Genomic DNA, 26,673 nt, shown 5'->3' with positions numbered 1-26,673 from the left:
GCGGTGCTGGAACAGCACAGCAGGTCAGGCAGCATCCAAACAGCAGGAGAATCAACGATTCAGGCATAGGCCCTTCATCTGTTGATTTTTAAACTTCAGTCTTCAGATCTTCAAATACTCTAGAAAAAAAGAGATTCCAAAAGTCATCACGGTCAGTCCAGGGTAGAAATTCAGAACAAGCTACTCCACTTTCTGCAGAACATTTTTTTCTTTTGTTGTTCCACAAAATTGAAAGCATCCCACACTCTCTCTCTTCCTCTATTCTCACTCCCTCAAATTAATTCTCCTGAAGGTGCTGATTCAGGATCTTACAGGGACAGAAAAAGCAAAAACGTCAGGACTGACACCTTCGAATTTTGGATAACACCACATGAAAGTTAATATCTTTCAGGATGTTGGGATATTGCTGAGAGTGAGCAAGTCTGATTTTGGGAAGCAAAACAAGTGTAAATTCAGGTTGAACCTGCAATACAGCTTCTTGATAAAAAAAAAAGACATGAATTGGTTATCGTCCCTGTGGTGGTGGTGGTGGTATGTGGTGGGTGGAATGTGACATCAAGGCATTGACACAGACAACCCGAGAGAAACTAAACATACAGACATGGCAAATGTTAGTGGCAAGCCAGAGTCAGATCTACAGCACAGAAACAGCCCCTTCGGTCCAACCAGATATCCTAGCCTAATCTAGTCCCATTTGCCAGCACTTGGCCCATATCCCTCTAAATCTTTCCTATTTATATCCCTATCCAGATGCCTTTTAAATGTCATAGCTGTATCAACATCCACCACTTCCTCTGGCAGCTCATTCCTTACACACACCACCCTCTGCATGAAAAGGTTACTCCTTAGGACCCTTTTAAATCTTGCCCTCCTCCACCCTAAACCTTTTACCCTCTAGTTCTGAACTCTCTCACCCAGGGAAATGTCCTTGTCTATTTACCCTATCCATGCCTCTCATGATTTTATTAATGACTCTCAGTCACCCCTCAGCCTCTGATACACGAGGAAAAACAGCCCAGCCCATTCAGCTCAAACCCTGGCAACATCCTTTTAAATGCGTTCTGAACCCTTTCAAGTTTCACAACATCATTCTGATAGGAGCGAGACCAGAATTGCACACAATATTCCAAAAGTGGTCTACCCAATGTCCTGTACAGCCACAACACAACTTCCCAACTCTTATCCTCAGTCAGAGGATTGGGAAAGTTTTCAAAACCCACAAAAGACAGCCAGGAAAGAATGCAGGGACAAACCAAATTTGAGGGTTAGCTTGGAAGCATCAATGAGAAATCGGCGGACTGGGTTTATTGGGTATCCGTTCTTCTTGAATACATATACGTGTTTCTCTTCTGCTCTTCGCAGTTCCTCTGGGCTGCAATGTGTGGTGGCTTGTTGAAATAATCTCCTGATGCAGCTTCGTTTGTGGGCGTTGGGATGATTGCTTCTGTAGTTAGGTATTTGGCCCGTGTGTATTGTTTCTTGTAGACGCTAGTGTGAAGTTCCCCATTGACTGTTCGCTCTACTGTGACATCTAGGAATGGCACTTTGTTGTTGTTCTCCTCCTCTTCAAACCAGAAGCCCACCTCAGGCCATAGTCTCACTACTTGGAACACCAATATACAGACTAGTCAAAGACCTCCAGTGAAGACTAAAACACTGAGTAGAAGATTCATGCCACTCCATTCAGCCCACCCAAGAATTCCTGAACACCAAAGACACCAAGATAGAGGAGGATGAAATAATGCTGTCCTTTTACATAACAGCCCCGTTCACATCCATTAACATCAACGTGGCCAAAGAAACACTGACTACACTACAAGAACCACCAAAGACACAAACACCAAACAGCACCAACGTCATCAGCAAAGATAACATTGTCAAGCTTGTGGACCCATATCTTATCACCCACTTCACATTCAATAACAAGCCCTACAAACAAATCAACAGAACACCCATGAGACCACCAATATCAAGGTTCCTAGCAGAAGCAATAATGCAGAGACTCGAACAAACAGCCCTCCCAACGCTCCAACCCAAATTTTGGGTCCGCCACAGAGATGACACCTGTCATCACAAAATGAAACAAATTAGAGGAAACCTACAACACCATCAACAATATCCTTACTGGCATAAAATTCACAAAAGAGAACAACAAAGTGCCATTCCTAGATGTCAGTACAGCAAACAGTCAATAGGGAACTTCAGACTAACATCTACAGGAAAACAACATACACAGACCCAAGTACCTAATGCAGAAGCAAATCATCCCAAACAAATCTGCATCAGGACACTATTTCAACGAGCCACTACACACTGCACCACCCAGAAACTACGAAGAGCAGAAGATAAATACTTATACAGCATATTCAAGAAGAACGGTACCCAATAAACCCTGTCCGCTGATTTCTCAACAACAAACTCAAACAAGCAGACACACGCGCAGAAACCCTAGCCACATTACCTTACATCAAAGACATCTGTGAAATGATGTCCAGACAACTCAAACCTCTCTGCATCATGGTAGCCCACAAATCTACCAACACACTTAAGCAGCAGCTAATGAACCTGAAAAAACAAATGTTATTTACAAATTACCATGCAAGGAAGTATAGACATGGACTCTGCCCCCATAGTCCTCGGTGGCAAGAAATGCTGGGATGAGATAAGGAAGATTTTTTTCAGTCAGAAAGAGGTGACTCTGTGGAACTCATTGCCACTGAAATGAGGAAAGTAACTGAGTGCTTTTAAAACAGATAAAGATAGGCTCTTGATTAGTAAAGAAATCAAGGGTTACAGGGAGGAGGCAGGAGAATGGGGTTGAGAAACATTGGCCATGATCGAATGGTGGAGCAGACTCAACAAGTCGAATGGACTGATTCTGCTTCTGTATCTTCTGGATCAGTAACCACAAAGATCTGACTTAATTTTCACTAATTTTACTGTCGTATTTATGGCAAGCGTGTGGCAATATGTTGTAGATTTCTCAAGCTAGATCTTCTAAATTCATATCAAATATTGATAATTGGAGCTAATATTAGAGAGAGTAAAGGTGCTTATTTCTTGGATAAATAAACCTGTCATGCATTTTAAGCTTAAACCTTGCATACTTGCGAAATTAGAGTTGCCATTTTGCCCGCTGTCATCAAATCTCCAATAATACTTCCCTTTTACTTGATAACCCATTTTGGGAAATAATAAACATAACTGAGGTTTTGTGTTTTATGCAAGCGCTTTAAGCTTTTGATATAATGATTTTAAGCCATCTACACAGAGTGTGATTGAATTTCTAAACTTAATTAACAGCCTTAAAGTATTGTTATTTGTGTCACTCACATAACTGTAATTAATGTAAATATTGAATTAAACTTATTGAAAAGAACATACTTGCTGAATTAGAGTCAGCATTGTTTTCATTGCTTTGTCCATTATTCCCTTTCACCTCATTACCTATTTTAGAGAAAGAGAAAGATTGCATATGTTCGAACATGTACTTTTTTTGGCAATATTATAAAATGAAGAAAGCAGTTCAGTCAACTTCAGTCTTCATCCGGTCACTTTTTAGAAAAGGTTTTGAGCACAGTTATAAAATAATAATGCAAGGTTACCTAATTTGCAGCATTGCTTGAGACAGATTTAATAGTACAAGAAGTTATGATCTCCATTCAGTAATGTCTTGATTTGAACATAGTTTAAGTTAAGCTAAGGGTGTTGCGGGAATTGAAGTCATTGCGAAAATGTTACCAGGGAAAACACTGGATAAAAAAAATTCTGGTTTGAGTTTTTTCTTTGGGTATAAACAGATACTGGATCCAAGTGTCCTCCCAATCTTCTTAAAATATCCCACAAAATAAACACAATGCAACCTAAATAAATCAGGCCCAAAAGAAATTCAGAACTCACACTAATATATGGCAAGGAGGAACGTTTTAGACTACAGGACAATAAAGATGGGTTGGTCAGATGGGCAGAACAATGACAGATGGAGTTCAATCCTGAAAAGATTGAGATGATACATTTCAGGAGGATCAACAGGCAAGGGAGTACATGATGAATCACAAGAATTTAGAATATACTGAAGATCAGAGAAAGGTATATGTGTTCATAGATTCTTGAAGGCAACAGGACATGTGGATGAAATGTTTAAGGCGGCAGATGAAATACTTGCCCTCAATAGTTAAGGCATTGAACATGAGAGCCAGGAGATCATGATGGAACTGTACAAGACATTCGTTGGGCCACAGCTGGAGTAGTGGATCTGGTCGTCACATTATTAGAAGGATGTGATGGCACTAGAAAGGGTGCAGAAGGGAATACTAACCCAGGGTGGTGCATGTTGGTGGGTTTCAGCTATGAGAGTGATTAGATCGGCTGAGGGTATTTTCCTTAGAGCACAGAAGGCTGGGTGAGGACCTGTTTGTACAGATAAGACACTTAGGGTCGAGATAGGAAGAAACTTTTCCCCTTGGTGGACGGCTTCAGCAATTAGGGGGCATAGATTTAAGGAAAGTGATAGGACATTTTAATGGAATTTAAGGAAAAATATCACCTAGAAATGTGCTGGAGATGGATGAATTTACTTATGGGAAGAATTGGTTTGTTTAAAGGGATGGATATAATGAAATAAAACTAGTTCAGAAGATCATTATAATGTGCTAAGAACTGGAGGTAGACCTCCAATAGTGGAAACAATCTAAAGAAGTTTCATTGTCCCATCTGAGAAAAACAATTCTGCTAAACTTCTCAAACGAACCCAAACATGTGTCAGATCTTGTTTGTTTAAAATCAATTGAATCTATTCCAAGTATTTAGGAAAATGAGAATCATCTTTAATCCTGGCCCTATTGGCTGCAACCAAAACTGATAGCAAGCTTTTTCAGTTTCATTGAAGTGGAGCGATCAGAGATATTGGCTCATTAGAAGAACAGAGGAGGGTTGTTTGAGCTTATTGAGCAGTTTGTAGACTCAAACAAGGATCCAGAAAACAATTTTCTGTGGCACAGAAGCAAGGACAATTAACAAGGATTGATGTTGGTACTGTGTGTCCAAGTGTCTCAGTATTCAAAGTCCTATATAAGTTAAGCTTCTGAAAAATTGAAGGTGTCAATGCAAGATCAGTGGGGAATCAAGGGTTTTGGGGAAAAGGCAGGAAAATGGAATTGAGGGTTATCAGATCAGACATGATCTCACTGAATGGTGGAGCAGAATGACCAATACTGCTATTTCTTGCGGTAAATCGATCTGGGTGTTGATAAATGCTTTTGTATGATTTTTCTTTGTAGTCTGCAACATTTTGTATTCGGAAGAAGTTGGCTTTTGTGTTGGATCTCAAATAACGCTGGAGGCTCCACTGAGGGTTGTTTAGCAACTGAGGTTACATATCATCAAGTTAAATCAAAATAAGCAGCAAAATATATGGTAAAAGTGTAGGTGTGACTGCTGAAGGCCAAATAAAACAGTTTCTGTCGCAAAAATGTCTTTACTCCATAATGTTTCGTTTTACATGCAGTCAGCGACAACCAATCAAGGTGTCGCAGAGTAAAGTTCGGTCTCACCAAGACAGCTGACATGTCCGTACAATATTGTTGTAGCGCTCTTTAACCACAGGGTATATACCAGTGATTCATTTATTTTGCACTTTCCCCAATATCCCAAATTAGGTTGAGGTTTGTTACAGCATCCTGATGGGAAGCCCGATGTAACGTGCTCAGATTCTGCTGCAGTAGTGTGATGTGTTAAATTCCCAATGATTTTCAAAAAAAAAGTGAAAGGCAGTGGTTGCATGTGTTGACACCACAGGTATTATTTATATTGGCTTTGAGATAGGGAACAACCATCACCTCCCAAATTGTGTTTTGTTTGTACAGCAACTTTGAGTATGAAAAGCATTCTATTTTTAGACGGCCTAAATGCATACACCGTTTCTTATCAGCGTACCTGAAACTTAACATTAAAAAGCACAAACAATTCATTTTCACTGTAAATTACATATTTTAAAATCAAATATTGCAAGACATACAAACACATCAAGAAGTCAAAATTTGTGAAGAAAGCACATCTTTTCTGACAGTTCAGATAGGGAAAAACTTTGTTCTTGTGGTGGTCAGTGGAGACTTACTCGATCAAATATTAACCAGCAGTGTATATCACAGAGATGCTGTATCAATCAAGATCTTATTGATCACTGTTGACAAAATTAAACCTATTGACCTGACTCTTTACAAAATAAGAACAGATTTTAGTACATAACATTTTCCCATAATACAGACATTTGCGGTAGTGCAGTTATGTGAAAAGAAACCTGCGTTGTTAATTTAGTTTGTTGCTCCAATTCATAAATGTTGTTTTCATTTATTTTGAAAAATCAACCCTTCCACTCTTTCTAAAGGTACATGACACTTTATTTTTTTTTTCTTTGCCAATTTTCTTTCACAACAAAAGCATTAACTTTTTTGGCATTGGGTGGGGGAGCTCTGCCAGCTGCCAATTTCTCCCTGAAATTGTTTCACTTGACATGAGTCTTGCCAATAAATGACAGCAACAGCAGCAGCTAATACTGATGATAACATTTCAACAAAAGTACACCAAGGTGCTTCACATTATGTATCACCCAAGCTGGAGAAATGTGAGGATCTCCTTCTCGGCCTTTCCCCTCAGCTGAGGTGTGGTGACCCTCAAGATAAACCACCACCAGCCATCTCTAATGAGAGAGAACAGTCTAATCCTCTGGGAAGACTGTGATGAATGTGTTTAAAGTTGAAAGACTGTTGAAATATAAGTGGTTAGCACTGCTGCCTCACAGCACCAGGGACCCGGGTTCAATCCCATCCTGGGGTGACTGTCTGAGTGGAGTGTGCACAATCTCCCAGTGTCTGTGGTTTCCTCCGGATGTTCCGGTTTCCTCCCACAATCCAAAGATATGCAGGCTAAGTGAATTGGACATGCTAAAATTGCCCATAGTGGTACATAAGTCAGGGGTAATTGTACAGGAATGGGCTTGGCTGGCATACTCTCTACAGGGTCGGTATGGAGCTGTTGGGCCGAAGGGCATATTTCCACACATAGGGATTCTATGACTGTAACAAACACGACATCTGACAAACAGGAATAAAACTAGCCACCAGGATATATGAACATCAACTAGCCACAAAAACACATGATCCACTATCACTAGTATCTTTACATACAGACAAAGGAGGACACCATGTTGACTGGGACCATACATCCATCCTATGACAAGCTACCATCCAATAAGCCAACCAGAAACACACACAAGACTTCCTTGGAACATGTCATTCCAACTGGAAATCTATTGATTTGGACCCCATCTACCATGCTCTGAGAAAAAAGAATGGAAATGATATCACCCATCCTAAAACCAAAAGACATAAATAGAAAGCAGGACATAATACCAGCGCTTAACTCGACTCACTGATGTTGTTACCCAGAATGGTGATGAAACATCTGAAAATGACCTTCCAGTTCAGCGAGCAAACTTACATCCAGAATGATAAAATTCTGGTTGACACAAAGGCTGCCACAAAGTTGGAATTCTCTCCCAGAAATGACAGTTGATGGTGCCCTCACCAAGATGGATGCTCGCGCTCCCCGCCCCAAGACAACATGCATCTTACCCTCACGAATATGGCGACCGGTTGCCCCCAGAGGTTCTTCCCCAAACAAAGTAAACACTGGGCCTGTAGAGCTTTTGTTCACGGCCTCAGGCCTCCCCTAGGAGTTTATAAACTCCCCAGTCTCCCTCCTCCCGCGGTTTCCAATCCTCTCCTGTCTCACTGTCTCCTCTCGGTAAAAACAATGACTGCAGAAGCTGGAAACCAGAGTCTAGATTAGAATGGTGCTGGAAAAGCACAGCAGTTCAGGCTGCATCCGAGGAGCAGTAAAATCAACATTTCGGGCAAAAGCCCTTCATCAGGATTACAGGCAGAGATCCTGAAGGGTGGAGAGATAAATGAGAGTAGGGTGGGGGTGGGGAGAAAGTAACAGAGTACAATAGGTGAGTGGGGGTGGGAAGAAGGTGATAGGTATGGGGGGAGGGGGTGGTGGAGTGGATAGGTGGAAAAGAAGATAGGCAGGTAGGACAAGTCATGGGGACAGTGCTGAGCTGGAAGTTTGGAAGTGGGGTGAGGTGGAGGAAGGGGAAATGAGGAAATTGTTGAAGTCCACATTGATGCCCTGGGGTTGAAGTGTTCCAAGGCGGAAGATGAGGCGTTCTTCCTCCAGGCATCTGGTGGTGAAGGAGCAGTGGTAAAGGAGGCCCAGGACCTCCATGTCCTCGGCAGAGTGGGAGGGGGAGTTGAAATGTTGGGCCACGGGGCGGTGTGGTTGATTGGTGCGGGTGTCCCAGAGGTGTTCCCTAAAGCGCTCTGCTCGGAGGGGTCCAGTCTCCACATCTGGAGCAACGGATACAATGATATTGGTGAATGTGCAGGTAAAACTTTGACGGATGAGGAAGGCTCTTTTAGGGCCTTGGATGGAGGTGAGGGAGGAGGTATGGGCGCAGGTTTTGCAATTCCTGCAGTGGCAGGGGAAAGTGCCAGGATGGGAGGGTGGATCGTAGGGGGGCATGGACCTGACCAGGTAGTCAGAGGGAACGGTCTTTGAGGAAGGTGGAAAGGGATGGGGAGGGAAATATATCCCTGGTGGTGGGGTTTGTTTGGAGATGGCAGAAATGTCGGAGGATGATTTGGTTTATGCGAAGGTTGGTAGGGTGGAAGGTGAGCACCAGGGGCGTTCTATCCTTGTTACGGTTGGAGGGGTGGGGTCTGAGGGCGGAGATGCGGGATGTGGACAAGATGCGTTGGAGGGCACTTTAACCATGTGGGATTGGAAATTGCAGTATCTTAAGGAGGAGGCCACCTGGTGTGTTCTGTGGTGGAACTGGTCCTCCTGGGAGCAGATACGGCGGAGGCAAAGGAATTGGAAATACGGGATGGCATTTTTGTAGGAGGTCGGGTGGGGAGAGGTGTAATCCAGGTAGCTGTGGGAGTCGGTGGGTTTATAAAACGCCGGTGTCGAGTCGGTCGTTATTAATGGAGATGGAGAGGTCCAGGAAGGGGAGTGAGGTGTCAGATGGTAAATTTAAGGTCAGGGTGGAATGTGTCAGTGAAGTTTGCTCAACCTCCTCGCGGGTGCACGAGATGGCGCCAATGCAGTCATGAATGTAGCGGAGAAAGAGGTGGGAGTGGTGCCGGTTTAATTACGGAAAATGGACTGTTCGACGTAGCCAACAAAGAGACAGGCATAGCTGGGGCCCATACGGGTGCCCATGGCTGTCCCTTTGGTCTGGAGGAAGTGGGAGGATTCGAAGGAGAAATTGTTAAGGGTGAGGACCGGTTCAGCCAGATGAATGAGAGAGTTGGGGACGTCGGGAGAGGCAGAAACGGAGGGACTGGAGGCCCTGGTCATGGCGGATGGAGGTGTAGAGGGATTGGGTATCCATGGTGAAGATGAGGCGTTGGGGGCTGGGGAAACGGAAGTCTTGGAGGAGGTGGAGGGCGTGGGTGGTGTCTCGAACGTATGTGGGGAGTTCCTGGACTCGGGGGGAATAGGACAGTGTCGAGGTAGGTACTCACTGTCCCCTCTCCCCGGGCGCTCAGGCCTGGCGGCCTCTCCGGGATGTTTCCGAAACCTGTTTCTGTTCTGAAGGAGGATCACTGGACCCGTAACATTCCCTCGGATTCTCTTGACACATGCAGCCAGGGCTGCTCAGCTTTTCCAGCGGCTCCTGTTCTTGTTCCTTAAGCCACCGGCGCCATTCCTCTCCCACACTCAGTAACACTGCCTTTGTCTCGCTACATGACCTACACTGCACATGCGCCAACTCACAAGGGGCTGGGTGACCAGACCGTGAAGTCACCCCGCGTGTAGTGGGCGCGGTTCGACGAGGCATCCAACCAATCGGAGACAATGGGGGCGGGGCCAATGTGTTCCCTGCTCCCCTCGCCAGCCACCTGAAAGGTGGGTTTGTCTTTAAGTTTTAACGTTGTTTTTAGTCTTTTCCGAAATGTTATTCCAGACCTCGAAGGCTGAAACATTGGAAAACTTGCAAACATAAAACGAAGGGATACTAAAAAAAAGATAAATTACGAAAGAAACCTAGCGCAAAATATGAAAAAGAATAGCAAAAGCTTCTGTTGGCATGCTAAAGGGAACAGAGTCGCGATGGTCCCTTGGAAAATGAAACCAGTGAGTTAATAGGAGGAACACTGAAATGGCAGAAATGCTAAGTCAATCCTTTTCCTCAGTTTTCAAGCTGGAGGACAATAGTACCATTCCTATTGGAACGGGCAAGTCAGAGGTGATAGAAAGGATAGAACTTAAACAATCAACGTTGAGAGGGAAAAGGTACACAGCAAACTATTAGGATTGAGGGCAGACAAGTCCCCTGGGCCTGATGGCTTACATGCCAGGGTACTAGATAGACTTTAGTAAGGCGATGGACAAGATTCCCCAAGGGAGACAGGTTCGCAAGGTTAGATATCATGGAATACAGGGAGAACTAGCCATTTGGATACGGAACCAGCTCACAGGTAGGAAGACAGAGGGTGGTGGTGGAGAGTTGCTTTTCAGACTGGAGGCCTGTGACCAGTAGTATACCACAAGGATGGGTGCTGGGTCCACTACTTTTCATCATTTACATAAATGCTGTGGATGTCAATATACGAGGTATAGTTACTAAGTTTGCAGATGACACCAAAATTAGAGGTGTAGTGGACAGTGAAGATGCTTAGCTCAGAGGATAACAGGATGGAGTTTAATTTAGATACATATACGGTACTGCATTTTGGAAAAGCATATCAGAGGAGGACTTATACACTTAATGGTAAGATCCAAGGGAGTGTTGCTGAACAAAGAGACCTTGAAGTGCAGGTTCATAGCTCCTTGAAAGTGGAGTCACAGGTAGATAGGATAACGAAGGCGGGGTTTGGAATGCTTTCCTTTATTGGTCAGAGTATCAAGTATTGAAGTTGGGAGGTGATGTTGCAGCTGTACAGGGCATTGGTTAGACCACTTTTGGAATATTGTGTGCAGTTCTGGTCTCCTTCCTGTCAGAAGTTTGTTGTGAAACTTGAACGGGTTCAGAAAAGATTTAGAAGGACGTTGCCAGGGTTGGAGGATTTGAGCTATTGGGAGAAGCTGAATAGGTTGGTGCTGTTTTCCCTGGAGCGTCGGAGGCTGAGAGGCGACCTTATAGAGGTTTATAAAATCATGAGGGACATTGATAGGATAAACAGACAAGTTCTTTTCCCTGTGTTGGGAGGACTCTAGAACTTGATGGCATACATTTAGGGTGAGAGGACAAAGAAATAAAAGGGACTTAATGGACAACTGTTTAACGTAAAGGGTGGTGTGGGTATGGAATTAGCTGCTTGAGGAAGTCGTGAAAGCTTGTATAATTACAACATTTGAATGGAATCTGGATGGATGGGTTTAGAGGGATATGGGCCGAGTGCTAGCAAATGGAACTAGACTGTTTAGGCTAACTGGTCAACATGGATGAGTTGGAGTGTTAAAGTAGGGATTTGAGACGGCTCAGGGAATCCCAAGTTTTGTTTCGGGGTCAGAATCAAACACTGTCATTAATTTCACAAGAGAACAGCCATGAATGTTATCACTCTGTGTCCTATTTACACAGATTCACTGTTAAGGCAAATGTACTTAATTGCCTTAGTACTGTTATCACTTGGTTATCTTCTGCATACCTTGAGTTCTCCCCTTTTACCAAGCCTCCCTGCCTGTCTATTTTCTAGTGTGCAGCAAATGTGCTCTATAATTCAACGTTATATTTTAGTTTAAATGTTTAAAGACAGGTTTTATGGCTCTAGACTTTCTTATTTCCTCCTTTTGTTATTTCATGACAACTACTTAGCTTGTAACTATAATTAGTCCATTCAGTCAATTTGTATTTTCAAATAAGTCAACTGCCTCCTCTGCCAGGTCATCGTCCAGAGGAGCAGAGTCTGAAAGATACTGGATTTCAGCATGGAAGTTCAGGCATGGAGGGAGAGGGGTAGACAAGGGTCAATTAACCAGACTCCTTTTCGGCTGAGGTGAAAAACAATGTACAGTCCATTTCATGCATAAGCGGACGACAGTGTATATTCCTAGGATGAGACCAAGGATTATCAGTACAATCCACACGATCCATCCACACAGCGATCATAGCCAGCAAGTGAACTTCCATCCACATGAATCAGACGACAGTTGGGCAGGTATCTTCCCTGCATCTTTGACCCGTTAGGTGGAAGGAGGTTAAGGTGAGGGTGATAGGCCGGAGTGGGGATGGGGGCGGAGAGGTCAGGCGGCCTACTTGCGGAGTGTTTCAGTGAACACCTCTGGGACTTCTGGACCAACCAACCCAACCACCACGTGGCTCAACACTTCAACTCCCCCTCCCACTCCACCAAGGACATGCAGGTCCTTGGACTCCTCCATCGCCAGACCATAGCAACACGACGGTTGGAGGAAGAGCGCCTCATCTTCCTCCTAGGAACCCTCCAACCACGAGGGATGAACTCAGATTTCTCCAGTTTCCTCATTTCCCATCCCCCCACCTTGTCTCAGTCCCAACCCTCGAACTCAGCACCGCCTTCCTAATCTGCAATCTTCTTCCTGACCTCTCCGCCCCCACCCCTACTCTGGCCTATCACCCTCACCTTAACCTCCTTCCACCTATCGCATTTCCAACGCTCCTCCCTACCTTTTATCTCAGCCTGCTGGGCACACTTTCCTCATTCTTGAAGAAGGGCTCATGCCCGAAACATCGATTCTCCTGCTCCTTGGATGCTGCCTGTCCTGCTGCGCTTTTCCAGCAAAACATTTTCAGCTCTGATCTCCAGCATCTGCAGTCCTCATTTTCTCCTCTATGTTTAGAAATCAGCAAGAATACTGCAGAATGCGAGGTACAGACTTCTACATTTTGATGTAAAGTTATAATAGAGGTAGCCACTACCATAATATGGATGGCAGAGAGAATCTGGGTGCAGGAAGGCATACCTTGAGCAACGGGGTCAAGCTTAGTAGAAAAATAGGCAATAGGGCGCCAAGAAGATCCATGCTGCTGGGTGAGAACAGCTGAAGCACAGGTATCAAGGATGGCAACACAAAGATGAAAGTGGCAGTCATACAAACGTTGGCCTAGCATGGGTGCTGAAGAGAGGGTAGTTTTAAGCTCCGTAAAGACTTGTAGTTGTTATGGGGTGAGTTCATACCATTAAGGCACATTAGTCGAGGATAGGGGAGATAATTTTTGATCAGAAGGGACAATTAGGAATCCATTGTCGGCAATAATTGATGAGGTCGAGAAACTACCGTATCTGTTTAGGAGTGGTTGGAAGGACAATATAAAGAATAGGATCAATACGTTCACGTGTCAAGCACCGATCGAATTCAGAAATGAGAGTACCTAGGAACTTAACTTCTTTCTGATTAGTCTTAACTTTGCTTGGGGGTACAATATAGCCACATTGATGTGGATGGTTGAGAAAGGTAGTGGAGTCAGTGTGATTGGACACTTTGTCAGGGCTAGTGAGGAGGTCATCGATGTATTGAACTAGGGTAACGTCTCCAGGAAATTCAAATAATTCAAGCTGGGCGTGAAGAGTCTCTGAAAAGAGTGTCAGCGACTGAATAAACCCTTGAGGTAGGCAAGTCCACATATATTGGTGGCCCTTAAAAGAAGGCAAAAATGTATTGGGCTATCTGGATGCAAAGGAAGACAAAAGAATGCATGTTGGAGGTCAACAATAGTGAAGAGCTTGGCATCAACTGGAACTTGGCTGAGGATAGTAGCAGGATTGGCAACTGGAGGATTATGAGCCTCAATGATTTTATTTACTTCACGAAGGTCGTGAACGACATTCAGGACGTCCCAGTTTAGGGATCGGAAAGATAGATGTATTGACAGAAGAATGGCATGGGACTAGAAGGCCTTGCTGTAGAAATGAATCAATGACAGGTTGAATGCCAGCTTCACCTTCTGGTTTCAGGGGGTATTGAGATATAGACAGGAGGACAGAATTAGGTTTGTTCAGAATGGAGATGGGTGGGACCTTAGCAAGGCCCACTTGTGTTTTAGAGTCCACCCAGACTCCAGGGTATACTGCGTCCTGCGGGTGAGGGTGGGCATAATGATGATGAAGGCTGCCGTGAATTGACTAAGGCTGTGCATAAAATAGGATTGATATCTCAGTGAGCAGCTGAATTTCACGGCAAGTTTGATGAGCATGGTCAAAAAGAGTCTTAGCATCAAAACCTACTTCTTGGGCTTTGTGTTTTGGGTTCAAGTGAGTGGTGACACAGGGGAAAATGAGAGGGCCAGTTTTCCAGCTATGAAGAGGAACTGACACGAAAAGAACGCCACCAGCTGGTGACCTGATCTCACCAATCACCCAAACGTGCTGAGTAGTGACCAGTAAGGGATTATAGTGTGTTCAAGCCTGAGATCATAAGCTAAAGTAAATGTGGGGGTGAGGGACGTTATGTAAAATAGGATCAAAAGCATAAGGATCCAAATCAAATGACCACCATCGAGGAGGCTTTGGTTTTGATGCATTGAACAAAATGAGGTGGATCCTGAATCAGGATACCATCATCACGACATTCAATAGTAATATTTAGAGGACAGAGGAGATCTTTAGCGAGTAGAGGGATACGTAATCCATTAGTTACAACAACGCAAAAAGGGAGCGTGACACAATTTTTCCACACCACTGTCAGAGGGACAGCGTATGCATGTTTATTAGAGGAACCATCAAAACACTGCAGGATTTCATCATCGTCCAAGATTTGAAAATCAAAAGCATTAGCAAGATGGACGGGAAGTGATGAAACAGTGGCTCCTGTGTCAAACATAAATTTAATATCATGGCCATTACAGTTAAGAATTAGCATAGGTCCACCTTCTGGGCTAGCGGTAAGTATGGGAAAATTCAAAGCAGGAAGCTGCTCTATATCCGGGAGTCATTTTGAAAAGGGTTTTGTGCTGTAAAAGGGGCAACCTGCTGAGGTCACTGGGGAGGGAGACCAGGAGATTGTCTGTTGTTTTTACTGCGGTGATGAACCAGGGACTGCTATGGAAAGGGCAGTTCTTGGACCAATGTCCTGGTTCATTGCAATTGAAACAAAGGTGTAGTTGTTGGGGGACTCTAGGGGGTGGGGGAGGCAGTGAAGAGTAATGAGAGGATGTATAGGGGCATCATGGACTGTTGGGGAAGGATACATAGGAGGACCACAAGGTCCATTGGGATGTTGTGAATACACAGTACCATTTCTACTGTCCTGCCATACTGGGCGTTAGTATGAGGGTTTCATTTGCAAGCTTGACTGACCTTGCAGACGAAAAGGTCTACTTTGAATCCTGGGTTTAAGTTTAGCCACTGTAGTTTGGGCAAGTTCTGTCTTACTCTTGGGATCCTTTCATTCTCAGAAGTACCAAAGCTATCATCTGAATTGTGCAATCTCAACATCTTGCCAGTGGATATTGTGGGTTTTAATAGCTTTCTGTACCTGATCAGGTAAGAGAGTCATACATAGGGCATTAAATTGGGATGATCATCCTTGTAGGTAGTTAGCGTCACCAGAGGAAGCACCATAGCATTCCTTAAAATGGGTAAGGAACTCCTCAGCCTCTTCGCCTGAGCTAGGTTTACATGTTAAGACTTTACCCACACCAACTACACGATGCACTGCTTGGTGGAGACAGTTAATAATCCAATCTGATAGTTTCTGCTGGGTGCCGGACTACAGGCTGGGTATGATTATTACCTTGTAAAATTTCTCAGAACTCGCCCATTTTTCAGGCAAAAGTCAGCAATTTTGAGGTGATGTAGGTCTTGGGAGGCAGCATTATAAATGGTCTTAGTCCTGTTAATTACATGTATAAGGCTAACATCTGCTATTTTGTCCGGTCAGTCAGGGAGGATCAGTCAGATCGATGTTGTATAATGATTCATGATTGGGGAACTGCAGGGATTGGGACTAGGACCCCAGGTATTCACAGTATATGTCAGTGATTTAGATGAGAAACTAATTGGAATATATCACAAATTGCAGATGACACAAAGCTGGGTGGAAGGGTGAGCTGTGAGGAGGATGCAATGTTATTTGGACAGGCTGAGTGAGTGGGTAAATGTATGGCAGGTGCAGTTTAGTGGGGATAAATGTGAGGTTATCCACTTTGGTAGTAAAAATAGAAAAGCAGATTATTTCAATAACTGTAACCTGGGAGATGGGAATGTTCACCAAGAACTAATCCAAGATGGAGGCTGAGAAAATTTGTGGCTGTAAGAGCTGCTCTTTTTTAAAGATATTTTCAGTGTTGGAGGCGATTTCCTTGAATTCCAGGAGCAGCAATTACTGTTTTATATGCTGTTGCATTGTTTTGGAACTTTGGAGTAAAAAAATCAAGTCAACAGCACTTTTAAAAGACAGAAGGACAGCTAATGGCAGCGAGCACATGGTCTGAAAGAGAGAGATAGAGAGAAAATCCTACACTGCTAGCTGACACAGCAGTGAATCTATGTAGATACTGCCTTTGTTGTTTGAAATCATGTATCTCTGGACATTGGAGTGCATCTAGGAAAAATTAACAAACACAAAATTCACAACTGGTCTTGGTGATATCTGTGTGGGAGAGCTCACAGCACAGAAACAGATAAGTGCATAGTTTTTAATGTGTAACCTTGCTGTAAGTCTGCGGTAGTGAATAGAGTGGGTTCTTTCTTGATTATTTGTTTTGAGATTTTAGAAGCTCACCAGCGGGTCCACAACAGGGAGCGGCCAATCACCTGCTCCGAATGTAGGAAGAAATTCATTGATTCTTCCAGCCTGCAGACGCACCAGTGGGTCCGCACCGGAGACAGCCTGACCACCTGCTGTCAGTGTGGGAAGGGCTTTACCCCCCTCCTCCCACCTGTGGAGGCCATTGCAGGGTGATTGAAGGAATGACAGCCGAGTGCCATTATCGACTGGACTATCAACCCAAGTTTGGGGACTCCTGGGTTTGAATCACACTGTGGCAGATGGCAGAATTCGAATTCAGTCAGAAATCTGGAGTTCAGAATCTAATGATGAAACCATATTCTGGGAAAAAAATATCCCTTGAGATTCACTCATGTCAGAGTCTGTCTGTATCCCAATTTTGAGTCAGACTGGTTCTATTTTCATCGTAGAATTTATAACATATTACATGGATAGACTGTCTGAAGATTGTGCGTTTTTTGAGCAAAATAGAATGTACTTGCAATTAAAATCCTGCAATTGCAAATTCACACCATAGACTGATGTGTGTGTCTGTGTATGTGCGTGCTTGGTAAAGTGTGTGAGTAATGGAGTATAAGCCTGTGAGAGGTGTGTGTATGTGTGTGTGTCTGAGTGCAAGCATGAGTGTGAGAGTGAGAGAGAGAGAGTGTATAGTGTAGTGGGGTCACCTGTAGTGTGACATGAACCCAATGTCCCAGTTGAGACCACCCTCATGGGGTTCCAAATTTGGCTATCAGCCTCTGCTCAGCTACCAGAAACGATTAAGCAGTTACACAACACACATTGGAGAGGGCAGGGTGGGCCTTGTCTTTCGATTTGCGGAAGTTGAGACGCTCTGGATCTGTGATCCAGGGCAAACACAGGCTGGTGGACCTTCGGCTCAGAAAGATGCAGCTGGAAGCCGGGTTGCAGACACGTTGGGGGAAAAGGGGCAAGTTAACTGGACACTTTATTCTGGGAGATGGTCTTTCCTCTACGGACAAAGCCTTCTGACTGGGTCAGTGGACAGGGTCAGGAGGATGTCAGCACAAGTCAAACAGAACGGGTGGCACGGTGGCACAGTGGTTAGCACTGCTGCCTCACAGCACCAGAGACCCGGGTTCAATTCCCACCTCAGGCGACTGACTTTGTGGAGTTTGCACATTTTCCCTGTGTCTGTGTGGGTTTCCTCCGGGTGCTCCGGTTTCCTCCCACAGTCCAAAGATGTGCAGGTCAGGTGAATTGGCCATGCTAAATTGCCCGTAGTGTTAGGTAAGGGGCAGATGTATGGGTGGGTTGCACTTCGGCGGGGCGGTATGGACTTGTTGGGCCGAAGGGCCTGTTTCCAAACTGTAAGTAATCTAATCTAATAAAGGGGATCTGCACGAGTGAGGAGCTAACTGGCTGTGTGGTTGGAGTACGAACAATGTTGGGGAGGGGGCAGTGGTGGTCAGGGAGAGAATAGTGGCAGGGATTGTCACCATTCTCTGCAGTTGGCAGCAGAAGACCAGGTTGCATCAGTGTCTGCCTGGCGCCAGGATTTGGGAACCGGTGTGCTCAGGGCTGGAGAAATGGAAAAGGGAAGTTGCAGCAGGCGTGGTCTAACAATGTCAGGAGGAGAGAGCCGCTGCTGAAGGCTCATGAGAAGTCAGAAGCTACAAAGACAAAGCAGAACTTCAAAGCTCTAGGTGGCATGGTGGCTCAGTGGTTAGCACCACTGCCTCACAGTACCACGGACTTGGGTTCAATTCCACTCTCATGCAGCTCTCTGTGTGGACTTTGGCATGTTCTCACCTTTGTGTCTGCGTGGGTGAACTCTGGGTGCTCCAGTTTCCTCTGACAGTCTAACTATCTGACGTTTAGGGTGGATCGGCCATGCTGAAGTGTCCAGGGATCTGCAACCTAGGGTGGGTTCACTATGGGGAACTGCAGGGAAAGTGGGTGGGATGCTGTTTGGAAGGTCAGTCTGAATTTTATGGGCCGAATGGCCCGTATGGATTATATGAATCTACCGTCTATTGAGAAACGACTGCACCCAAGTCTGCTGTGGATGGAGTGGGTTCCAGTTCATGGAACACTGACACCATTCCTGGGTAAGGTGGGATTTGAGCTGTCACTTCCCCAACCCACTGTCCCCATGCATTCTCTCTCTCCTTACAGTCTGCACTCACCAAATCTCTCTGCCCAGCCATTCTCTCTCTCTCCCCCTCATTTTCTGCCCCCCATTCTTTGTCCCCAAGTCTTTCTCCTCCCCTCCACCCTCTGTCCCCTATCCATTTTCTCTCACTCTCCCCCTACCCTCTGCTCCCCTATCCATTCTCTCTCTCTCTCTCCCTCATCCCCCCCACCCTCTGCACCCCTGTTCATTCTCTCTCCCTTCTACCTTCCCCCCATCTTTTCTCGTACCTCGAACCCTCTTTGATTGCTGTATCAAGCCCTTCTCGGGAAAGAGAGAGAATGGATGGTGATGACTCAACCTGGAAGACAGGGGTGCACTAGAAATGGCTGATCTTTAAAATTGAGAACAGCTGAAATGATATATTCAGAAACATTGTTAATGTCTAAAAGCATAAAGCTGCAGACATGTTTCTGAATCTTGCATTGAACTAGGCGGGTAGAGTCATACAGCACAGAAACAAACTCTGCAGTCTAGCTCACCCATGCTGACTGGATATCCTAAATTAATCTCGTGACCCATTTGCCAGTATTTGACCCATATCTCTCTCATTGGTTCCAATACATATACCCAACCAGATGCCTTTTAAATGTTATAATGGTACCAGCTCCCATCACTTCCTCTGGCAGCCCATTGCACACACGTACCACCCTCTGTATGAAAAAAATACAAATCTATGCCTTCCCCACTCCCTCGTTTTATCTGTACTGATACCTTCGGGGATCTCTGGACTTGGACAGCAAGGTTCCCTTGTTCCTCAGCACTCTGTAGGGACCTACTATTTATTGATTACTTTCTTCCATTATTACATTTCCCAGAATGCCTGGAGATTAAATTCCATCTCTCTGCCCCATTTACCAGCTGATTGGTATCAAAGTGTAGCGGGAGACCATCCTCCTCACTATCAATACCACCACCTTTCCAGAGTTTACTCCTAAACAGAGGGGAGCAGCACTGTATCCGGCTGAGCAGTGGGAAATGTGTGTGTGTGTTGTGGGGGCTTGGAAACTTTGCAAGCTCCTTTTCCTTAATTTTTTAATCCCACCAAATCCATGTGGTTTGAGTTTTTATAACAGAAAACAGCACAGGGTTTAATTTTAACTTCCCACTGGCTGAAACTTTGTCCTCCCCTCTAAGGTCTGAGAGTAAAACACTTTACTTCCCCTCCCCTCCCTCCATGTGTAACACAGAGTTGTGGGATTGGCATCTGTTGTTATTTTGTGATCTATTCCAAATGAAAGTTTATCTCTGCGCAGGCACAAGTGAACAGTCTGTTTTTGTGCTTTCTGCGAGATCAGGCTAGCAGCTTTTAAATCCTTATGTTAAGCAGCAGAAGCAAACAGTAGATCAGCAATTGTATTTTGAGAGTGGTAATTCTAATCCTGGTAATCCCGTTGGGTCAACAGAGAGAGAGGGAGAGCATGTCACATCTAAAGTGCATACAGAAGAGTTGTTACACTTGTTCAGTCAGTTGAGTTGGTTCTGCCCTCAGATGTGACTGGATGTTGCTTTTCATGGATCATAATTAAACTACAACGGAACACATTAAATTCAAGGAATTCAATTGAAAGGGCAGTTTGAGTGAATAAATGGAAAACTGCTTAAAGATTGGCTCCTGGTCTTTTACTTCACCAATGAGAAGCTGTTGGTTTGACAGCTCTCCTAATCATAGAATCCCTACAGTGTGGGAGCAGGCCATTTGGCCCATCGAGTCAACACTGACCCTCCAAACAGCATCCCATCCAGACTAACAAAAATGTGCACCACATGTGTGCAGAGAAGGGGATGCTGGGAGTGAGTGGGATGCTTTCACCACCACCATCTCTCTCCAAGACACAAACATCCCCATTGCTCCACCTGTCCATTCCTCCACCACCACAGTGCCTCCGGCCTTACCCCCTGCCAACCACAGTGCCACTGTCCATTCTCCCTGCCACCCACAGCATCCCCTGACCATTCTCCCTGCCACCCACAGCATCCCCTGACCATTCTCCCTGCCACCCACAGCATCCCCTGACCATTCTCCCTGCCACCCACAGCACCCCCATCCATTCTCCCCCACCATTCATGGCTCCCCCCTCTCCATTCCCCCGTGCCACCCACGGCACCCCTGTCCATTCCCTCGCCACTCCCGGCACACCGTCCATTCTCTCTCTCTCTTTCTTTCTCTCACCCCCACCCTCTGCGCCCCTGTCCAGTCCCCCTTCCCATCTTCTGACTCCCCATGCATTTTCTCTCTCCCCCAAATCCTCTGCTCTCCATCCCTCTGTTCCCCCATATATTCTCTTTCTCCACCCACGTTCTGCCCTCTGTCCATTCTCCTGCCATCCACTGACTCCCATCTATTCTCTCTCCCCTCACACTCTGCACTCCACTCTTTCTCTACCCCACAATGCTCTGTACCCCATTCTCTCTTGTCCCCCTCCACTATTTACTGCTGCCCTATTTTCTCACTTTGCCCCCTACCCTTTGCCCTGCAGGTCTTTCTCTTGCCCCCCCCCACTAACCTCTGCCCCCCAATCTTTCTCTAGACACCACCCTCTGTTCCTGTCCATTTTCTGTTTCTCGACACACCACCCTCTGCCCTCTCATCCATTCTCTCTCTTTTCTCCCCATCCTTTCTCATGCCTCGAGCCCTCTTTGATCACTGTATCAAGGCCTTTTCAGAAAAGAGAGAGAATAGATGGTGATGACTCAACTGGGAGTCAGGACGGGTGACAAATGGCTGATCTTTAAAATTGAGAATAGCTAAAATGATACATTCAGAAACATCATTAAAGTCTGAAAGCATGTTCAATTTTTAAGAGCTGCTGTATTCTTCTGAAACTTGCATTGAAATAGGCGCAGTTAGGCCACAGCTCAGGACAGGCTGTAAGGGGTGAATGGCCTATTCTTAGTCTCATGAAATTGGTTCTGACTATGTCAAAATAGAGTTATAGATTTGTATAGCACAGAAACAAATTAAATTAATCTAGTGACCCATTTGCCAGCATTTGGCCCATTTCCCTCTGAATCTTTCCTATTCATAGCCCTATGAGAATGCATTTTAAATATTGTAACTGTACCAGCCTCCACCACTTCATTGCATACACATACCACCCTTTGTACAAAAAGGTTGGCCTTTAAGATCCTCAGGAATCTTTCCCCTCTCATCCTCAACCTATGCCCTCCAGTTCTGGGCTCCCCTCCCCCCAAACATGCGGAAAAGACATACAAAAGTTGATCAGCCAGACAAAATGCAAAAGCAATAAAATGTCGAACCACGGGGGAACAAAATTGTTGCCCCATCTTTGTTTTCCTATTTGCATTTGGACACTTAAAATCTGTCCGTAAAACTAGCATCCCCACAAGAGTATATTGCCAATATTTGCTGGTGTCAGCAACGCAGTGCGCATGCTCATCGCTGCCCAAACGAAAGGCGCGCGACCTGTTTTTGATGGACCAATCGGAAGCCCTGGAGGACCAGAAGGAGATTGGTCTTCCTGCCAATCAGAGCCACCGCATTGTCTGAATGCGGAAGTTGGACTACGAGCTTCTGAAGCTGCTGCTCGTGCTCCTCTCTTTGGAATGTAGATTGAGCTTCACCCCAGACTATAACTTCCTTTGTCCGTCCAACATCTGTGAGTATGGTAGTCCCTTTTCTCACCCACTTTTTCCATTTCACTTTTTTTCATTCTGGGGTTCGGTTGTTGGCTTGCAGCAACTGAAAGGAAAAGGAGTGAATCCAGGCAGAGACATACTCTGGAAAAATTGGTCCAGGTCTGTGTCTCAATTGGCAAAATACATCGGCAGGAGACTCAAGAACACATTAAGCCAGGTAGCATAAGGGGGTGGACAAGGCGATGTTTTGGGTGTAAACCTTCTTCGTGGCGGAGTGGGCGGTGGGGGAGAGTGTAGGGGGAACTGTAGATGGGATATTAAAATGGGTCGTGACTGGGAGGACCAGTCAGTCTCTGCGGACCCGGTTGCGATGTTCGGCGAACCGTTCCTCAAGTTTACTCTTGATCTCCCCGATGTAGAGAAGTCCACAGTTGACAAACACATGGCAAATACAGTACCACAATGTGAAGTTATAGCATTTGCTGCCAAAAAAGAAAGCAGAAAGGAGGTGCATTATTTAAATGGTGATATATTGGGATGTGGATAAAGTGAGAACTGGAGATCAGAGTCGAAAAATGTGGTGCTGGAAAAACACAGCAGGTCAGACAGCAACGGAGGAGCAGGAGAGTCGCCGTTTTGGGCATGGGTCTTTCATCAGGAATGGGCGTACAAAGTGGCCTCAGCGTCCTCCTACACCAGTCAATGCCAGTTGTCAGACAGGAGCAACAAGCAATCAGCAAGGCAATGGTACATTAGCAAGAAAAATTGAGTTCAGAAGTTAACCAACTACTGGACTTCTGGTACCTCTCCTGTGATTGATTTACAGATATCTCAGCAAGGGGTCCAGCAATCACTTCCCTAGATTCCCACAGAGTTCTAGGGGCACCTGATAAGGTACTAGGTATTTATCCACCTTTGTGTTTCGAGACATCCAGCACCACCACCTCTGTAATATGGACATTTTTCAAGATGTCACCACCTACAGTCTATATCTTCCATAACCTTTTCCACAGTAAATACTGATGCAAAATACTCATTTAGTATCTCCCCCATTTTCTGTGGTTCCACACACAATCCGCCTTGCTGATCTTTGAGGTGCCCCATTCTCTCCCTAGTTACCCTCTTGTCCTTAATGTATTTGTAAAAACCCTTTTGATTCTCCTTCACCCTATTTTCCAAAGCTATCTCATGTCCCCTTTTTGCCCTCCTGATTTCCCTCTTAAGTATACTTGTTTATACTTTGTACCTTTATACTCTTCTAAGAATTCACTCAATCTATCCTGTCTATACCTGACATAAGCTTCCTTCATTTTTTGAATCAAACCCTCAATTTCTCTAGTCATCCAGCATTCCCTACACCTATCAGACTTTCCTTTCACCCCAACAGGAATTTACCATCTCTGGTCTCCTCAGAATTAGGCTTCCTCCAATTTAGAACTTCAACTTTTAGATCTGGTCTATCCTTTTGCCCTCCTGATTTCCCTCTTAAGTATGCTTGTTTATACTTTGTACCTTTATACTCTTCTAAGAGTATCCTTTTCCATCACTATTTTAAAACCTACAGAATTATGGTTGCTGAACCAAAGTGCTCCCCCACTGATACCTCTGTCACCTTCCCTGCCTTATTTCCCAAGAGTAAGTCAAGTTTTGTACCTTCTCTAGTAGATACATCCACATACTGAATCAGAAATTTTCTTGTACACACTTAAATTCCTCTCCAACGAAATCCTTAAACCTATGGCAGTCCTGGTCTATGTTTGGACAGTTAAATCCCCTACCATAACCATATAAAGGGAAATAAGGGTCTAAAACTGGGCACAATCCTCCAGGTCCGGCCTCAGCAATGCCATGTATAGTTGCAGCAACATTTCCTGACCTTTTGTATTCTATTCCTTTAGCTATCAAAGCCAACATTGCATTCACTTTCTTTCTTATCTACTGTACCTGCATGCTAGTTTTCTGTGACGTATTAATGAGGATACCCAGATCCCTCTGCACCAGAGCACCCCAAAGTCTCTCCCCATTTAGACAGTAGATCACCTTCCTTTTTTTTTGACCAAAATGCATGATCTCACACTTATCCACCTTAAACTCCATCTGCCACATTTGGGCCCACTCTCCTCACCTATCTATATCCATTTGTAAGGTTCTTATTTCCTCATTGCAATTTACCGTCCCACCTATTTTTGTGTCATTCACAAATTTGGCAATAGAGCCTTTTATCCCTGTATCCAAGTCACTAATGTGGATTGTAAATAGCTGGGGTCCAAGGACCCAACCCTGTGGCACCTCACTAGTTACATCTTGCCATCCAGAAAAAAAGCCATAGATTCGGACTGTCTGTCTTCTGCCGATCAGCGAGTCACGTATTGAAGCTGATAAATTACCCCTAATCCCATATGATCCCACCTGTGAATTAACTTTTTGTGTGGCACTTCAGCAAATGCCTTCTGAAAGGCCACATATATTAAATCTACAGGATCACCATTATCCACTATGCTTGTTACATCTTTGAAGAACTTAGTCAAATCTGATTTTGCCCTTCATAAAACCATGCTGACTCTGATGGATGGAATTTTGACTTTCAAAATGTTCTGATATTGCTTCCTTTATAATTGATTCTAACAACAGGTGTTAAACTAACTGGTCTGCAATTTCCCACATATTGCCTCCCTCCCTTTTTGAATACAGGTGTTACATTAGCATTTTTCAAATCCACTGGAACCATAAGACCATAAGATATAGGAGTAGAAATGAGGCCATTCAGCCCATCGAGTCTGCTCCACCATGGTTGACTGGTTTCTCAACCCCATTCTCCCACTTTCTCCCCATAACCTTTGATCACCTTGACAATCAACAACCTACCTATCTCAGTCTTAAATAAACTCAATGAATCTTTCTCACGTCTAGAGAACTTTGGAATATTATAACTAATGAATCCACCATCTCCACCGCACTTCCCTAATGTATTTTTAAGAAGCTATGAACCTAGACTCCAAGGTCTCTTTGTTAAGCAATACTCCCAAAGACGTTATCATTATGTGTTGAAGTCCTGCTAAGATCAGCCTAAATTGGACAACTGCATGATGCATCTCGGGCCATAGTCTGAGGTGTGGATTACCAGGTGCTGGGGATTTGTAAACTTTTAATCCCATCAATTTCTCCAACACCATTTCCCTACGACTACTCAGTTCCTTCAGTTCTGCTCTCAATGGACCATGTGTTCCCCAACATTTTGGGGACGTTATTTGTGCCCTCCTTTTGTGATTATATCAGCAACATATGTGGTTAATTGGTCTGCCATCTTTGTTCCACATGAGAACTTTGCCTGTTTCTAATTGTAATTGTTTTCACCAATCCTTTTTTCCCTCTTCACATACCCCATTTTCCCCTTTTAATCAATCCTTTTGTTGAAACCTGAACTGCTCCCAGTCTTCAGACGAGCTGCTTTTTTTTTTTAGCTAATTTGTATGCCACTTCTTTGGATCCAGTCCTGTCCATAATATCCCTTGTTAGCGGTGGCTGGGCCACCTTTTGTTTTATTTTTCAGACAGGATGGAAAAACTATTGCAGTTGCTCCAGGTGCTATCTAAATGTTTGTCATTTCTTTCAATAATGTGCCCTCGTTTGTTGCAGCCTGTTTGTGCCTGTAATTTCCTTGCTTTAGATTTAAGTCCCCAGTCTCAGTATCAACTCTGTTGCTCTCCATCGTAATGGAAAGTTCTCACTCAGTTCTTCACTCTTCCGCAAGGGACCTCTCACAGCTACATTGCCAATTATTCCCTTCTCATGAAGGAATTAACATTTTGGAATTTAATTGCCATTGGCCAACAGAACCATTGCAATTTTTGGGAGATTGTGTGCAATTCGGGTCTCCCTCCTATTGGAAAGATGTTGTGAAGCTGGAAAGGGTTCAGAAAAGATTTACAATGATGTAGCCAGGGGGTTTGAGTGATAGCGAGAGGCCAAACAGACTGGGGCTATTTCCCCTTGCGTGCCGGAGGCTGAGAGGTGACCTTATAGACGTTTATAAAATCATGAGAGGCATGGATAGGGTAAATAGACAAGGCCTTTTCCTTGGGATGGGAGAGTTCAGAGCTAGAGGGTAACAGGTTCAGGGTGAGAGCTGTGGGATGGGG

At 44.6% G+C, this 26,673-nt stretch overlaps 1 protein-coding gene across 1 annotated transcript in view; it reads right to left on the bottom strand.

The window, feature by feature from the left end:
* Positions 1 to 26,673, bottom strand: part of LOC122544796 (uncharacterized) — a 62,110-nt gene that overhangs the window by 1,332 nt on the left and 34,105 nt on the right. The window contains exons 3-4 of the mRNA XM_087975295.1: positions 15,423 to 15,525; positions 9,864 to 10,043 (exon numbers count right to left, since the gene is read on the bottom strand). Coding sequence (XP_087831421.1) covers positions 9,864 to 10,043; positions 15,423 to 15,525 — 283 coding nt within the window. The remainder of the gene's footprint in view (positions 1 to 9,863; positions 10,044 to 15,422; positions 15,526 to 26,673) is intronic.

This window comes from Chiloscyllium plagiosum, unplaced genomic scaffold (genome assembly GCF_037043375.1).
Source record: "Chiloscyllium plagiosum isolate Xiang-an unplaced genomic scaffold, Cpla_swu_hap1 HiC_scaffold_27, whole genome shotgun sequence".
NCBI lineage: Eukaryota > Metazoa > Chordata > Chondrichthyes > Orectolobiformes > Hemiscylliidae > Chiloscyllium > Chiloscyllium plagiosum.
Note: the sequence above shows the minus strand (reverse complement) of the source record. Positions and strands in the feature narration are given on the sequence as shown.